The 14,760-nt window shown below is 35.3% G+C and overlaps 3 protein-coding genes and 2 non-coding genes across 10 annotated transcripts; 1 reads left to right on the top strand and 4 right to left on the bottom strand.

Annotated features, from left to right (window-relative positions):
• Positions 1-242: 242 nt before the first annotated feature.
• LOC103845968 (cyclin-B1-3) lies at positions 243-1,989 on the bottom strand. Of its 4 annotated transcripts, none has more exons than XM_009122884.3 (5): positions 1,745-1,989; positions 1,498-1,653; positions 1,326-1,427; positions 655-1,241; positions 243-573 (listed from the first exon to the last, which is right to left on the bottom strand). In XM_009122884.3, the coding sequence occupies exons 1-5, from the start codon at positions 1,907-1,909 to the stop codon at positions 402-404; spliced, it is 1,182 nt and encodes a 393-aa protein (XP_009121132.2). In that variant the 5' UTR covers positions 1,910-1,989; the 3' UTR covers positions 243-401. The 4 variants fall into 4 exon arrangements, with proteins under 4 accessions (XP_009121132.2, XP_033142171.1, XP_033142161.1 ...); XM_033286280.1 differs by having other exon boundaries at positions 1,326-1,415; positions 1,745-1,980; XM_033286270.1 differs by having other exon boundaries at positions 1,739-1,961.
• A 775-nt stretch (positions 1,990-2,764) lies between these two features.
• Positions 2,765-3,823, bottom strand: LOC117127146. Its single transcript, XM_033276552.1, has 2 exons — positions 3,490-3,823; positions 2,765-3,276 (listed from the first exon to the last, which is right to left on the bottom strand). The coding sequence occupies exons 1-2, from the start codon at positions 3,821-3,823 to the stop codon at positions 2,765-2,767; spliced, it is 846 nt and encodes a 281-aa protein (XP_033132443.1).
• A 2,798-nt stretch (positions 3,824-6,621) lies between these two features.
• LOC103849929 (casparian strip membrane protein 2) lies at positions 6,622-13,982 on the top strand. 3 transcript variants are annotated; one of them, XM_033286290.1, is made up of 4 exons: positions 6,622-9,829; positions 9,939-11,536; positions 11,624-11,747; positions 11,848-13,982. In XM_033286290.1, the coding sequence occupies exons 2-4, from the start codon at positions 11,262-11,264 to the stop codon at positions 12,061-12,063; spliced, it is 615 nt and encodes a 204-aa protein (XP_033142181.1). In that variant the 5' UTR covers positions 6,622-9,829; positions 9,939-11,261; the 3' UTR covers positions 12,064-13,982. The 3 variants fall into 3 exon arrangements, with proteins under 3 accessions (XP_033142181.1, XP_033142178.1, XP_009124886.2); XM_033286287.1 differs by having other exon boundaries at positions 6,622-10,210; positions 10,285-11,536; XM_009126638.3 differs by having other exon boundaries at positions 6,622-11,536.
• LOC117129146 lies at positions 7,696-7,788 on the bottom strand. The gene has a single exon (XR_004452748.1). It is a non-coding gene; the product is annotated as a small nucleolar RNA Z266 (small nucleolar RNA).
• On the bottom strand, positions 7,839-7,936 carry LOC117129144. Its single transcript, XR_004452747.1, has one exon. It is a non-coding gene; the product is annotated as a small nucleolar RNA Z266 (small nucleolar RNA).
• Positions 13,983-14,760: the final 778 nt, after the last annotated feature.

Below are 14,760 nucleotides of genomic sequence, written 5' to 3'. Positions count from 1 at the left end.
AAAGATTAGGCGCTCTAGGCAGAAAAAATCGGATATCCGATTTTTTAAATCGATTTGGTATAAATCAGGACGGAAGAGTAACGCTTGGCGTCGAGATGGCCAATTTTTAGAACAGAGGATTAATGCAATACTTTCTTAGAACTTTTTTTTTGGCATGAGCACTTTCTCAAACTTTACAAGTTATAAACGAACAACGTTGATATAAATTTAGTGAGAAGAAATAATTTGTTTTCTACATATAATAATATCATCAAGAATTCCAAATTCAAATATCATAGAATACCAAAACGATTCTAGTACAAGAATTCAATTAATACTTCTCAACAGGAGAAAGCATTTTTACACATCCAAAAGATCAGAGAGAGATCTAAAACAAATTTCATAGTTTTGCTGATATTCTTTCAAGACTTCTCCAAGGAGCAAGAGGCAGAAGAAGACAGAAGAGGAGACTTGGCCGGTGATGAAACCAAAGCAACAGCGCATCTTTCAGCTTTCGAATACTTCTTGAACACAGCTCGCAGCTTGCTCTCCCCAACTCTCGAGTGAATGAACGCTAAAAGCTTCGAGCACTCCCTGAAAGTTACACACACACATACAAAACAAATCAGAATGGATAAAGCTTGTCAGAGAGAAGAAGTAAACAAGATCACTAACATGAGCTCATGTTCAGAGTAACCAGTGTGGAATGTAAGAGTCTCGGTCCAAGCCGGGGTCTTGCTCAAGAAGCATCTCGCGGCGTAAACCGCTGAAGCAGCCAGCATAGAAGGGCAGAACTTTAAAGCGTCGTAATGCATCAGACCCAACTCAGCTAAGAAGTGAACCATGTTCTCCATCTCCGGGTCAGGAACCGCAGCTTTGATAAACCTCGCGAGGAACACGTACTGCGTTGGAACTGTCAAGTACCACTCCAGGTTTCCCAAAATGGTTTTCTCCATCACTAGAATCTGCTTGCTCTGGTACGAGTTGCCTGTGACATACACCAGATCATTGACCTGAGGAGGCCAGATCTCTTCGTATTTGGAGGCGATGAGCAAAGCACTAACGCCTACAAGCTGTAACTCTCTTCTCGGAACAGGTTTCAGAGAGAGGAAACGATCAATGATGTTGATGGTGAGGTAAAGCGTCTCAGGGGAGAGATCAAACTTGACATGAACGTCTACAAGCCAGTCTACAAGAATCGATCTCATCTTCTCATTGATCTCAGTCTGTGTCTGCATATACATCTGAGGCTTGCTCTCATTCTGCAACAGAGAAGGAAACAAAACAACAAACGTCAAGAAACATTCACACGACATATCCATAAAGGGTCTGACCATAAAGGGTACCTCAACTTCTTTGTAGAAAGAGTACATGTCCTCAACATACTCCACAGCGGCAAGGTCGTTGTCTTTGTCCGCAGAGTCAATATCAAGAGACTTGGAAGCAGCCTAACGATTTCAACCAATAACAATAAGTACACAATCTAAGAACCATTGCAAGTTATAAAAAAAAACTTACCTTGCTTCGAGCATTGAGAACGGAAGAGTAAGTAACATTCTTCTTAGCTTTAGCAACCTCGTTTGTATCGGGACTGATCACAATCACTTCGTGAGTCTGCGTCGGCTTAACAACAACAGCAGCTCTTGCTTTCCTTTGAACCGCCCTTACACCTTCCTGAGCACACACACACAGAGTAAGATTCAAGAATCATAAGTACTCACAAAAAAAAAACAAGATTTGCAAAAAAAGTAAATAAAAATTGAACCTTTTTGTTAGCGTTTTCAAGCAACTGGGCGCGGAAGTTACGGGTCAAGGGCCGATTAAGTTTTCCTGCTTCTTCGATTCCTCCGGGAAGAGAAGCGATGTTCCCGATGTCGCCGAGAGCGCGACGGTTCTCGACGGGATCGCCTCTAACTCGTCTCGTCGCCATGATCGTCGTTAGTTTTTTTTTTTCAAGTTGTGTTTTTTCGTTAACAGTAGTTTGTTTCTTTCTTTCTTTTTGTTTGATTATGCGCTGTAGAGAAAGGAGATTGAGAATGCTTCTTATGGGAGAGGAGACGCTCTAAAGTGAAAATTCTCCAACGGTCAAATTTTTGATGGGTGTGGATTTTTAGCCGTTAGATGAGGGAACTTCGAATCCGACGGTGGATGAGGGGCAAGTGTTAGAGATTCTTAGAGCACCCACAACCATAGTCCTTAACAGAAAATCCTTAACAACACTTTTTAGAATATTTTATTATTTTTTCTTTTTTATCTGAATTTAAAAAAACAAAAAAAAAAATTGGCCAATCGCAGGCTTCCACGCGGCAGTGGAGCCCGCGCACAGTGAAGAGATTATCAGAAGTGAGATCCATAAATAAGGACTGGAAGAGTCAATTGTAGTACAATCCTTAATAAAATGAGGGACCCACTAAATATTTTAATATTATTTTGTTAAGGATTTTGGCATAAAATCCACTGTTGCGGGTGGTCTTAGAGCATGTACATTGGTGGAACCCTTAAGTGTCCCTTAGTGATTTTTTTACTATTAAAATTAAGATAAGGGATTTTGTTAAGAGACACTTAATTATAGTGGTTTATTGGTGGTCTCTTAATTAAGGTTCTTAACAATTAAAAAATATTATTATTTTTAAACATAACATTTTAAACAAAAATTTAAATTATTTATTAAATAAAAGAAAGTCAAACATAACATTTTAAACTAAGATTTTGAAATAGAATCATGAAAACATGAAAACAAATAGTAGAAAAATAAACGAAAATAATTTGAAAGAAACATAGAAGTTCAGTTGTTGTCTTGATCACGTCCAAATTTACGCCATATATGTTCAACCAAATCACCTTTTAGTTGTTGATGTGCTTGTCTATCACGAATTCTTGTTCGAACACCCATCTGATTGGCGATATTTGTTGGCATATCTGTGGAATAGTTGAGATCGACATGTGAACTTCCGCTGCCTTCTCCTTGTTGGAAATTTGAAACATCATATCGAGGGTATTCATCTCTTTCATCTTCTACAATCATATTATGGAGTACGATACATGCTCTCATAATCTTTCCAATCTTGACTTTATCCCAACAAAGAGCGGGATTTTTGACAATGGCAAATCGAGCTTGCAAAACTCCGAAAGCACGCTCGACATCTTTTCGGACAGCTTCTTGACGTTGCGCAAATAAAACTGCTTTCGGTCCTTGGGGAATTGGAATAGATTGGATAAAAGTTGCCCATTTTGGATAAATACCATCGGTGAGATAGTAAGCCAAATCGTACTCTCTTCCGTTGACCGAGAAATTCACTTGCGGGGCTCGACCATATATTATATCATCAAAAACAGGTGAGCGATCAAGAACATTAATATCATTTAAGGTACCTGGAGGTCCAAAAAACGCATGCCATATCCAGAGATCATATGAAGCAACCGCCTCTAAAACGATGGTGGGTTTTCCCGAACCACGAGAATATTGGCCTTTCCAAGCGGTGGGACAATTCTTCCACTCCCAATGCATACAATCGATGCTTCCTACCATTCCAGGAAACCCACGAAGCTCTCCAATATGAAGTAGACGCTGAAGATCAGCCGGTGTTGGTTTTCGTAGGTACTCATCACCGAACAAATCTATTATTGCTTCCACAAAATTTTCCACACATAACCGAGTAGTGGTTGTACCGAGCCGGAGGTATTCGTCGACCGCATCAAGCGCAGAACCATATGCCAACACCCGAATAGCTGCTGTACACTTTTGAAGTGCAGAGAGACCAAGTCTTCCGGTAACGTCTTGCTTTTGACGAAAAAATTCATCAATTGACTCGTCATCAATTGGGTTTTGAGAAGAAGAGGCCATGATTATATATGTATTTGTGAAAGAAACGATTGGGTTGGGTTGGGTTTAGAGAGAGATAAAATATTGGGTTGGGTTTAAAGAGATATAAAAGATTGGGTTTACAAGAGATGGAAGCTTGGGTTACAAGTTTGGGTTGTGATGAGTTTAGGGGAGAAGGACGATTGGTTTACAAGAAGAGAAGGAAGGTTGAATGAAGCGGGATCAGATTGTTGGTTACAACCGTTGAATGAGAATGTTAAGAATGAGATTGAAGAGAAGAACATGAGATTGTTGTTATGTTGAGAATGTTGGGAATGAGAGTTTGCTTGCAATTTATAATGTTGAGAATTCAAGTGTTCTTTACACACTCGTGACCTCTACGTACATCAAAACCGTGAAACAATAATACAAACTCTTGTGACCTCTACAGACCTCTACAGACCTCTACAGACACCTTTACAGACCTCTCTCTCTCACCCGTGAACTCTGTCTCTCACCCATGACCTCTCTCTCTCACCCGTGACCTCTGTCTCTCACCCGTGAACTCTGTCTCTCACCCATGACCTCTGTCTCTCACCCGTGACCTCTGTCTCTCACCCGTGACCTGCAAGATGAAGAAGAACATTAATACCATTACAACAACAAACGATAAAAAGTTCAAAGCGCAGCAACATTAAACCATAACAACAACATTTTTCTTAAACTTTAAAACCATTACAAGATCAAACAATAACGAGAACATAACAACAACATCAAGAGCATTCAGACACAACAAGATCAACTTAAACTAAAATGAGAACAGCAGATGAAACTTCAAGAACACAGAGCCATGGAACTTAAGACAACATCAACTCATCAACCAGCTTCTTCTTCAGGCCTTCTTCGTACGCGAGAAGGGGATGTTGTTTGTTTATCAGACTTTCCAGTAGCCTCATCTTAGACATGCGGTCCTTCATGGCGATATCCCTTTCTTTTAGTGACACCATGCTGTGAAACTCCATCGTCGCATTCTCCTCAGTCACAGTCTTCTTGCCACTGGCCTTGGCGGTTTTAACACCCGGTGGACGCTTCACTTCAGTTGCTTGGGAGCTTGAACAAGCAGCACCATCCTCACACTTTCTTTTTTTGCAGCTTCCTTCGGTTTTAGCAGACGCTAAATCGCCATATCGCCAGAGAAAAAAAAAACACGAAAGAATGAAAGAGAAGAAGGAGAGAGAGGAAACGCCAGCGACACCGATTCTCTCTCCAATTGCGATGCGACGCGTGGCGACCAAGGGACGTTCCTTCTGTCTGTTATTTAAGCTACGTCTTTTGTATTAATCCCATTTAATCTTTTTTTTTAAACCTAATTTCCCTAAGCTACGGTGTTAAGATACACCAATGTACATGCTCTTAGAGCACCATTATTGCTATAACCCCATTTGGGTTTCTTAGTGATTAATTTAAGAATAAAAGTTATTTAAGAAATGTAGTTAAGAATCCCATAGATTTTATGCTTTATTGGAAGTTTCTTAATTAGGGGTTTTTAAAAAAATAAAATTAGGGGTTCATGACTCATCTCCTCCAACTCATCTCTTCCAAGCTCATAACTCGTCTTGTGCATGTTACCTGCATTTACACACAAGAAAAGAGCACAAAAAAATATAACAAGATCAATACAGTTAAAGCAACAACAGAGACTCTTCATTACACAACACCAACAGAGATTCTTCCTTACAAGAACAATACACTTAAAGCAACAACACAATTAAAAGAGAACAAGAACAAGCCACTTAAACGGAAACCACAACAAGAACAAGCGACACTAATTAGCCAACATTTTAACTTAAATGAAAACAGAACACTTGTTTTTAACAAGAACAAGAACAAGCCTCACTAATTAGCCAACAAGGTTCAATCTCATCATCTATCACCACGTAATTAGCCAACAAGGATCGGACCCCATCTGCCTCCTCCCTAAAAAAATTCAAATCAAGGTTCAATCTCATCATCTAATCACCACCTAATCAATCGTATTAAGTGTGAATATCAAAAGGATCTCACCGATCAGAAGATAGAGGAGATGGGGTGGCATCATCTAATCACCACCTAATCAATCACTTTCCTTCGCGACGGAGAAGACCAGTGAAGGAGACGCCTTTTAGCGGCGGAGCAGACGAGACAAGGGAAAGTCAGAGAAGACGTCGATTGCACGGAGGAGACGTCAATTGCACAGACGAGACGCCGATTAAACGGAAGAGACGTCGATTGAACGGTGGAGACGCCGATTGAACGGTGGAGAGGCCTCTTTCATGAACGCAGTCGTCGTCGTCTTGAAGGAGAACACAAGAAAATATGAGAGAAAATAAAAGAAAAGAAAGAAAAAAAGAAAAATCAAAACAAAAAATCAAAAAGGCTTGGTTGCCTGACACGTGTTCTAAGGACCTGCTTTGTGATCGGTTGCAAAAACTATGAATTAAGGATCGGTTATACAATTTTCTTTTTGTTTTCATTTAATTAATTGCCTAATTTTCTTAAAAACTCCAGCTAAGAACCTGCGTTAATGATGCTCTTAGAATTGTGTGTTCTGTTCTGTGGTTTAATTACGTGGTTCAAGTCTTAATTTTGGTATTAAATTATTTTATTCTTATGATGACAATCTATTCTATAATTGGATATATTCTTATAATCTCGGTCAGGAATTTATTTTCTTTTTATTTTAGTAGCATTCTTCGAAATACCATTACAGTAGTAGATGTGGTTAATTGGTAAAGTGTTGGAGATTCTTAGAATGTGTTTTTTTTTTGAAAAAAGGGCGATTCTTAGAATGTGTTTCTGTGGTTAAAAATGTAAAGTCTTATTAATTACGAGGTTCAAGTATTAATTGGTATTAAATTATTTTATTCTATGCAAATCTTTTTTTTGTCAATTATTCTATACAAATCTATTTGATAACTGGATATAATTTCGGTCAGCAATTTTTTTTCCTTGTTATTTTTAGTAGTATTCCTTATAATACCATTACAGTATATGTAGTTAATTGGTAAAAGTCTTTTCCGCTTTCTCCCTCTCAAAAAATTTCTGTGCAGAATATAAAAATGAGAAAATTTCAAGATTTTTACATTTTTTGATGACCATGTCGGAATTTTGTTTTCCGCTAATTACGAGGTTATGTCTTAATTGATATTAAATGAAATTTTATTCTATTTTATTGTTGGGTTTTATAGTTACCGTCGGCATTTTATTTTTCCTGTTTCTTAGTAGCAACAAACAACCCTTAATGCTAACTGAATGCTTCAGATTTATGTTATACATCATTATGTCTATTGTTCTTGCTTAATTGTATTCTTTTATTAATTTGTTTCTCTTGTAATTTTTAGTGGATAGATTGTACCTAATTTATAGGCATTTAGCGTATTGGGCCAAGTTAGTCAACAGATTGTTTTAGGCCTACATTCTCGTTCAATTCTATCTCTTATTTTATGGGCCAATTCTATATCTCCTCGGTTAATATGTTTTTTTGTACCAAACGTTTATCGTCAATCTTTACATCAAATCTCTTATATTATTCGTCTAAATGTGTTTTATTGATGCGAGACAAACACATTCTTATTCATTCATTCAATTATCCAATCAACATTTGGTTATTATTTATATCAACAAAAATTACAGTGGCTTCTACAAAGAAAAACAAAATCAAATTAACCGGACTGAAAGTTTTTCTCATCCTGTGGAAAATAGGATGAAAAATCAAACTTTAAACAATAGCAAAAACTGACTCTTTTTTTTAACAATTACGGTCATAATCAGCCATTTGATCAGCCATTTGAAAATAAAAACAAAAAACACGACCGGATTAAAAGAACAATATTAGGTTTGAATTCGGGCAAAAAGCTTGGTTATTAGTTTGGAGGAACGGCAATGTCAGAAAAAATTGCCAAATAGAGTTTTTGAGCTCATGATGAAACCATTCACACATCTAATTGAATCATCATTCACAAACCATTCCTCCAATTTCCAATTGAACCCAAATATGAAAAAACAACAAAATAATGATGACGGCGAAGTCAGATTAATAATTGCCAAATTAAGTTTTTAAGCTCAACATGGAGAAACTCCATTCGCACATCTAATTGAATCATCACCCTCGCTGTATTGAGAATCAAACAGAAGAAAAAGAAAACACCAAAAGAATAGGAAAACCATAAATTACAGAGATGAAGCCTAGATGACGGCTAGACACATTGTGAGCTAATAGAAGAGTTTCGCGTGGTCATATATATATGTAGGGAGAGAGTCCTACTGAAACTATGCTTCTACCCTTATCGGGCTTAATTTTAGGCCCATGGGCCGTTTTTGGATCGAGTAAAAAGTGTTATCGTTCTCAAAAGTAAACAGGCCTTTTTGACTTTGGTTTACTGAACCGATTTGTCCAGGACATGAGCCATGGGACTGAAAGGTTCTGATTATACTCGTCGGTGCTTGTAAAGTGACGAAGGTGATAGAAAAGATAAAGTGGGTACTGTGAAAGATCATTTTCTTTACCTTCCTAGGAGCTTCAGTATTTTCTCTGATTCTCTATTTTACAATCTTAATTTTTATGTGGTTTGCCTTGGTACTATTTAATTGTTAACTCTAATTCACAATCTTCATTGTACAACTTAGGTGTTGTGTACTCCGAAATGATGCAATATGACAGTGCCTTGTGCTGCTACGTGAAAGCTGCACTTGAGAGGCCCATGTATACCGAAGCATATTGTAACATGGGTGTCATATATAAGAACAGTGGTGACTTGGAGATGGCAATCACTTGTTGTTACGAGAGGTAACATAAATGTTACTTCATTGCTAGATTACGTGTGGACAACACGTTTTGCTATGTCTAAGTGATTTTAACTGTTGATACCATTAGGACCGATTTTGACCCAACTAAAATTGAAGACTCGTGTTCAAAATTCTTAATTATATCTCAATGATAAAATATTAGTCAACATTAGCAAACACACATTTTTATTACTTTGTATATATTATCTAAGATATTTAATATAAATTAAAATTAACCAAATTGAACACGGTACATAATATTTACAAAGTACAATTTATATTTTTATAAATTTATTCATCAATACAATTTTTACATTTATAGCAGCATAAATAGACAATGGTAGTTAAATTAAAAGTACAGCTTTATAGAGAAATTAGCTGTATTAGGTAATTTAAAAAATATTATAAAATAAAAATATTTTTAAAAATAGATATGCACGTAGCATAGATAAAAATACTTAATAATTTTATAACGGTTTTTGTGCATGACACATAAAACCACCTATTAAGGAGCAAAATTCCAGTGACGTTCAAATTCCGATGGTTTATCATAACCCCTTCTAAAATAAATTCCATCTTTCTTGGCAGTCCAATATCTATTTATGATGTTGGGTAAATTTAAAATTAGACATTAACTATTTGCCACTGCTCAAAGAAATTTTGTGCGAAAAATATTAGTAACCAGTAATAAAATATAACAAATTTTGTGGCTAATTAATAATACTTCCAAACCTTTGTAGATGGGCTCTGTCAAATCAAACCAAATTTAGCGCAGTCGCTTGGTCTACACACAGTCCAGGTTTGATATTAGAACAAGGGTGTCTCAATGATTCCTTAAAAATAATAAATAGAGTCAATAGAATGGTAATATTACAGGGGGAAATGGATGCTGCTGCCAGCATGATCGAGAAACAATCCAGGCAAAATCCACTTAAGCAGAAACTTTTAACAACTTAGGTTTGATTTTTTTCTCTCCTGTTATTTACAAGGTATCCTGACATGAGACCACTGCTCGGGAATTATAGTCCTCCATGAGTTTTAGATTGTTTTTCTACTTTCATGGTGCTAATTGTGCCGTTTATATTCTGTTATAACCACTACCACCGTCGGACATATATCTTCCCAGATTTCTTCACTCATTCAGTATCTTATTTCATTGAAGCGCTTCTCAGGCATCATGATTACACAAAGTACAAAGTCGTGGTTTATTCAGTGGTCGTTAAGGTATTTTTTTCTTTTCTTGATTTTTTTTATATATATGTATTATATACGTTTTCCGTTAAAGCGATTCATTTCCTCCCTTTTGAGCAACTCATCTCTCATGATTTTGCAGGCATATGCAAAAACATTTAGGTTTAGGGATAAAGTGTTGAAGAAAGATGGAGTTTGACACATTGTATTACTGAAAAATGCCGAGGCTAATATATTGACATTATGAAATTTTTGAGTATGATTTATATTTCATGCAGTTTGGACACATTCCCTTATGATGAACAACCACTACCTGTGAATCTCCCTATACATGTGAGTTCCATGTGTTACTGTTACTATGGCTGGTTCAGTACATGCTCATAATGTTGGTGTCAGTCTTCTCAGTAAACGTTGGTAAGGTCTCGGTAATGTTTTTGTTTCTTGGCAAAATTGCTTCTTACTTGGGACATCCCGTCTTTTTTATTCAGGTTTAGGACACCTTGTTGCTTAAAATGAGGATGAGTACGTGCAGTTATATGTTGATCTAGCTTCTGACGTGACCGCTCTTTCAAAACTGAGGATAAGCCTTGGTCCGTCCTTTGCTGTTGCTCTTGAATCCGCATACCGGAATATGTGGAAAAGTACTGCAAAGGTGAAAGTACCGTCCTTAAAGAAAACTCAATGCCTTTAATTGCAGATTGTAGACTCATATGGGTGAGTGTTTCAAAAAAAAAAAAAAAAGAGACTCATATGGGTGAAGATCTGAAAGAGAGTCAGTCCATGAGATCTTCCTCTCTTTTTAACTTCCAAGACTATACGAACTAACTTGTAGATTACTGCTTTGTCTAGTAAAAGGAATTTTGTAAAATCACTCTTTTTCTTTCTTTTTCTTTTTGGTTCTCTCATCCAGCTTAATATAGCTTTATAGTGATTCTTGGTAAGTCTAGGTGGAAGTGGATTTAATTGGAGTTTTTCGTCTCGTTTGAGAGATAAAGTTGTTGCATCAGATAGGGACATAGGGTTTAAGGCTTTTAGGTTGTTTGTTTTCATGTGTTAAGTAATGAGCCATATGATAGTAAATGGAGTATACTTTTATAGCCAAAGCTTTTCAGCGCCTAGGTTATCTGTTAAGTTTGAAAATCATGCATAGTAGTTGCCACATTGACATAACTGAAGATAATAAATTATTAAACCACCAGTATATGTATATTTAGTTAAAAAGTCTACAGACTGTTGACTTGTATTACTATATATATTTATGTTTTGCTAACTCCATATATACTAATAAGTGAGCTAGCAACTACTCTTCAATCCCCACTTCGTCTGCTCCATTGATTCTACCAAAACCATATAAAGTACTATAAAAAGCCCTAATCCTCTTACTTTCTTCACCACCAAAGCATCAAACTGCCTACGGATTCTCCTCTTCAAAGCAAAACAAAACATTTAATTAGTCGTAAGAAAGATGAAGAACGAATCTACCGTCATTGATGTCCCTGCGGAATCAAGCTCAGCCATGAAAGGATCAGCTCCTCTAATCGGTGTGGCTAGAGACCACACTACTAGTGACTCAGGTGGATACAAGAGAGGTCTCTCAATCTTCGACTTCCTCCTCCGTTTAGCTGCCATTATTGCAGCATCAGTAGCCGCTGGAACGATGTTTACAAGCGACGAGACTCTTCCCTTCTTTACACAGTTCTTACAGTTCGAAGCTGGCTACGACGATCTACCAACTTTCCAGTTACGTGTTTATTGCATGTCTGATGTCAATTATTCTGTTTTTCTTGTGCCGCAAGTCACCTAATGATGTCATGTGTTGCTTTTCAGGTTCTTTGTGATTGCCATGTCCATGATCTCAGGATACCTCCTCCTATCTCTCCCTTTCTCCGTAGTCACCATCGTTCGCCCTCTCGCCACAGCCCCAAGACTCCTCTTGCTCGTTCTAGACACTGTACATAACTCAAACCTCTTCAGTACTATTATCATGTAAACAATACTGCTAAATCTCTAATGATTTACTAATAGATAACATTTATATATGATTAAATCAGGCGGCAATGGCGTTTAACATGGCAGCTGCGTCATCGGCTGCGGCGATAGGGTATCTAGCACACAATGGAAACCAGAACACGAACTGGCTCCCCATTTGCCAACAGTTTGGAGACTTCTGTCAGAAAACCAGTGGAGCTGTGGTCTCCTCCTTTGTCTCGGTCGTCTTCTTCATCATGCTCGTCGTCCTCTCCGGTGTCGCTCTCAAAAGGCACTAATCACTTACAAATATGTGTTCATTATTGTTAAAACTATTAATTATAGTCCTGTACTGCCTTGTGTATGTTGTGTTGATCTTTTTGTATAAGGAAAATGAAAATGTGATGCTTTTGTGAAAGAAAAACGAAATGATTTTGTCGAGTTTCATCTTCTTTAGTTATGTATTTTACTCATTTCCTTACTGTTGATTAAAACAGATAATGAATGTCACGTCTACCACTAAGTGAGTTTCTTACTTTTTTTATATTAATATTTTAATAATATATTAGATTTTGATACGTGTTTTGGAAGCGCGGGATTATTTTATTTATAAAATTATTAACCCGTTTTTTAGTTAATAAGCGAAATAAAAAAAAATCTGTTTGTTCAATCCATTGTCACTTGATAAATATTTTGTATAGATGAAATAACTAGGAAAAACGGTAATTGCAAAAATGTTTAACCATAAATTGTAGGTTGCTTTTTAAAAAATCAACAATATTTTAAGTTATTAAATATTAATTTAAAATAATTAGAATTTATTAATTAGGATTTATGTAAAATTATAGTTGTAAGCGCATATATTAAGGATATTTATATAATATCAATTTAGAAAAAAACTACATTTAATTTAAAAAATATATCAGATAAAACTTATTATAGTATATATATTATTTTGATTTCATAACATTATCAAAAATTCTGAACTGTATTAACTTATTTTTTATATATTAAAAACGAATTTTGACCTGTATATATCAGAGATGAACATGTAAACAATTAATGAAAATCGTATATAATTTGGTGATATATATTTCATAAATTTTTGTTAGAATTTAATTATATAGTTAATATTCGTATTGCACATATCATTAACGAAAAAAAGAAACATAAAACGTATCATATATTTTTAACACACGTAATATTATGTAACATAAATGGTCTGAATAAGTTTGATAACATTTTGAAATAGATTTATTCGCTGGCTGATTTTAATTAATATATTTTTTAAAAAGTAAAGACAGAATCCTACGAGAGATTCTACTTTAATAGTATAGATTATCATAATTTTTAAAAAATTAAAAAATTAATAAATGACATGTGTATAAATGAAGCATTTAGCAATTTCTCAAATGGGAAAATATTTAATTATCTTCAAATATTTATTTATCTTGTGATTTTGCTGAGCATGTACATATACTTCTATCCTTCCTAGCAATGTAAAAAAATCTAATAAATATAAAAGTTACATAAAATCTATACACAATTATATTTTTAAGCAAAAAAAAAAAATCTAAAACAACTTGTACTATAAAACAGTGGAAGACCTTGTAATAGCTCTTTTCATTTTGTTTGGTAATTCATTGTCAATAACTGCGCATAGAAAATCTCATTTCATGTGTCCGGTACACCAGGCAAAGGCAAGCACCAGTGACTACAATCTTGAGGAGAATTTTCAGGAACATCCGGACCACACCTTGAAGGATGTAATGTTCATAAACTTAACCTTACTATGTTCATATCTCATTTCCTGTACTACTTTAGAGATATAACTGTTGTGCACAGGGTCAGATTCCATCCTCTTCATATCAATCTCTGGCTCTGTCCTGCATCACACAAACCACCCAAGTTCCATGTCCCATTTCTACAACACCCGAAAAAACACTTAATTAATAAAATCAATTTTAAAGACTAGCTCTTGTCTGATTCTCCCTCTCTTAGATTTTTGTGAAACATACCTATAATGCACAGGAGAAAGGTATAGCTACTGTTGATGATCGTCCATGTCGACGTAAGAATAAGATTTGATCTCTCTCCCTTCTTGATGTGAAATTTGTGAATATGCGATCTTGTTTACCAAAGTATTAGCAGTAAATATATATGTACCGGTAACGCAATAAATACGTAATTAATAATCAATAGATCCACTATTAATTCATCCATGTGAGAAAACACAAAATCAACTAACGTATAATAAAAAAATGTTTCCTCACATGCTCGCTTCAACATGTTTTAGATCTAGATGACATTCAGTTTCCCAATATATTTAAAACTATTATGTTTTCATTAAAACTATTTATATATTTATTCATCAATTTGATGAATTTCTTCTGATATTCAAAGCGGGTAGCTTTACAGTTTCTGCCCTTATAAAATACGAAAGCATTGTTACATGATGTTGAAGTATCCATACATGATAGCGCATGCTGCTTTTTCCTTTAAATTCTAAGAAATAGTATATAATAAAAATCAATAGCAAATCACTACTTTTAGAGTATTATTAGAAATAAAGAAACAATTTTGAGATTGAAGAATCAAGCGATTTATTACCATACTAAAAAGAGAATCGTTCATACAAGGCAAGTCTATGAAGACTTACCTTTACATCATGTGCAATGGATTTGAGCTTTTTAGTTTTTACTAATGGACTAGGTAATAACTCGCGCCTTGCGCGGAATGTGATTATTAGTTTCGTTATTTTTAATAAAAAAGGCAATAAATCTGTTTAATCTGGATATTAGTTAGGTTTTACGTTTTTTTTGTTTTTAATCTTCTAAAATATAACTATTATTTTAAATTAATATTCATTTTAGTTTATTCGGTTAAAACATTTGATTTTTAGGTTTTTTCGGATAAAAACCTAAAATTAATATTATATGTTTATTTTTATATTATGAAGTTTAGATAGTCGTCATGTCGAACCAATAGTTTCATAT

This window comes from Brassica rapa, chromosome A01 (genome assembly GCF_000309985.2).
Source record: "Brassica rapa cultivar Chiifu-401-42 chromosome A01, CAAS_Brap_v3.01, whole genome shotgun sequence".
Taxonomy (NCBI): domain Eukaryota; kingdom Viridiplantae; phylum Streptophyta; class Magnoliopsida; order Brassicales; family Brassicaceae; genus Brassica; species Brassica rapa.
Note: the sequence above shows the minus strand (reverse complement) of the source record. Positions and strands in the feature narration are given on the sequence as shown.

What these genes read in the sequence shown, in the direction of transcription:
- LOC103845968 (XM_033286270.1), bottom strand. Translation starts at nt 1,909, where the DNA reads ATGGCGACGAGACGAGTTAGAGGCGATCCCGTCGAGAACCGTCGCGCT. An exon ending in ACGCTAACAAAAAGGTTCAA is followed by an intron (nt 1,654 to 1,738) that starts TTTTTATTTACT and finishes GTGTGTGCTCAG; the next exon opens with GAAGGTGTAAGGGCGGTTCA. An exon ending in TTCTCAATGCTCGAAGCAAG is followed by an intron (nt 1,428 to 1,497) that starts GTAAGTTTTTTT and finishes TGAAATCGTTAG; the next exon opens with GCTGCTTCCAAGTCTCTTGA.
- LOC117127146 (XM_033276552.1), bottom strand. Translation starts at nt 3,823, where the DNA reads ATGGCCTCTTCTTCTCAAAACCCAATTGATGACGAGTCAATTGATGAA. An exon ending in AATGGTAGGAAGCATCGATT is followed by an intron (nt 3,277 to 3,489) that starts GTATGCATTGGG and finishes GAGCCCCGCAAG; the next exon opens with TGAATTTCTCGGTCAACGGA.
- LOC103849929 (XM_033286290.1), top strand. Translation starts at nt 11,262, where the DNA reads ATGAAGAACGAATCTACCGTCATTGATGTCCCTGCGGAATCAAGCTCA. An exon ending in GACGATCTACCAACTTTCCA is followed by an intron (nt 11,537 to 11,623) that starts GTTACGTGTTTA and finishes GTTGCTTTTCAG; the next exon opens with GTTCTTTGTGATTGCCATGT. An exon ending in TCTTGCTCGTTCTAGACACT is followed by an intron (nt 11,748 to 11,847) that starts GTACATAACTCA and finishes TGATTAAATCAG; the next exon opens with GCGGCAATGGCGTTTAACAT.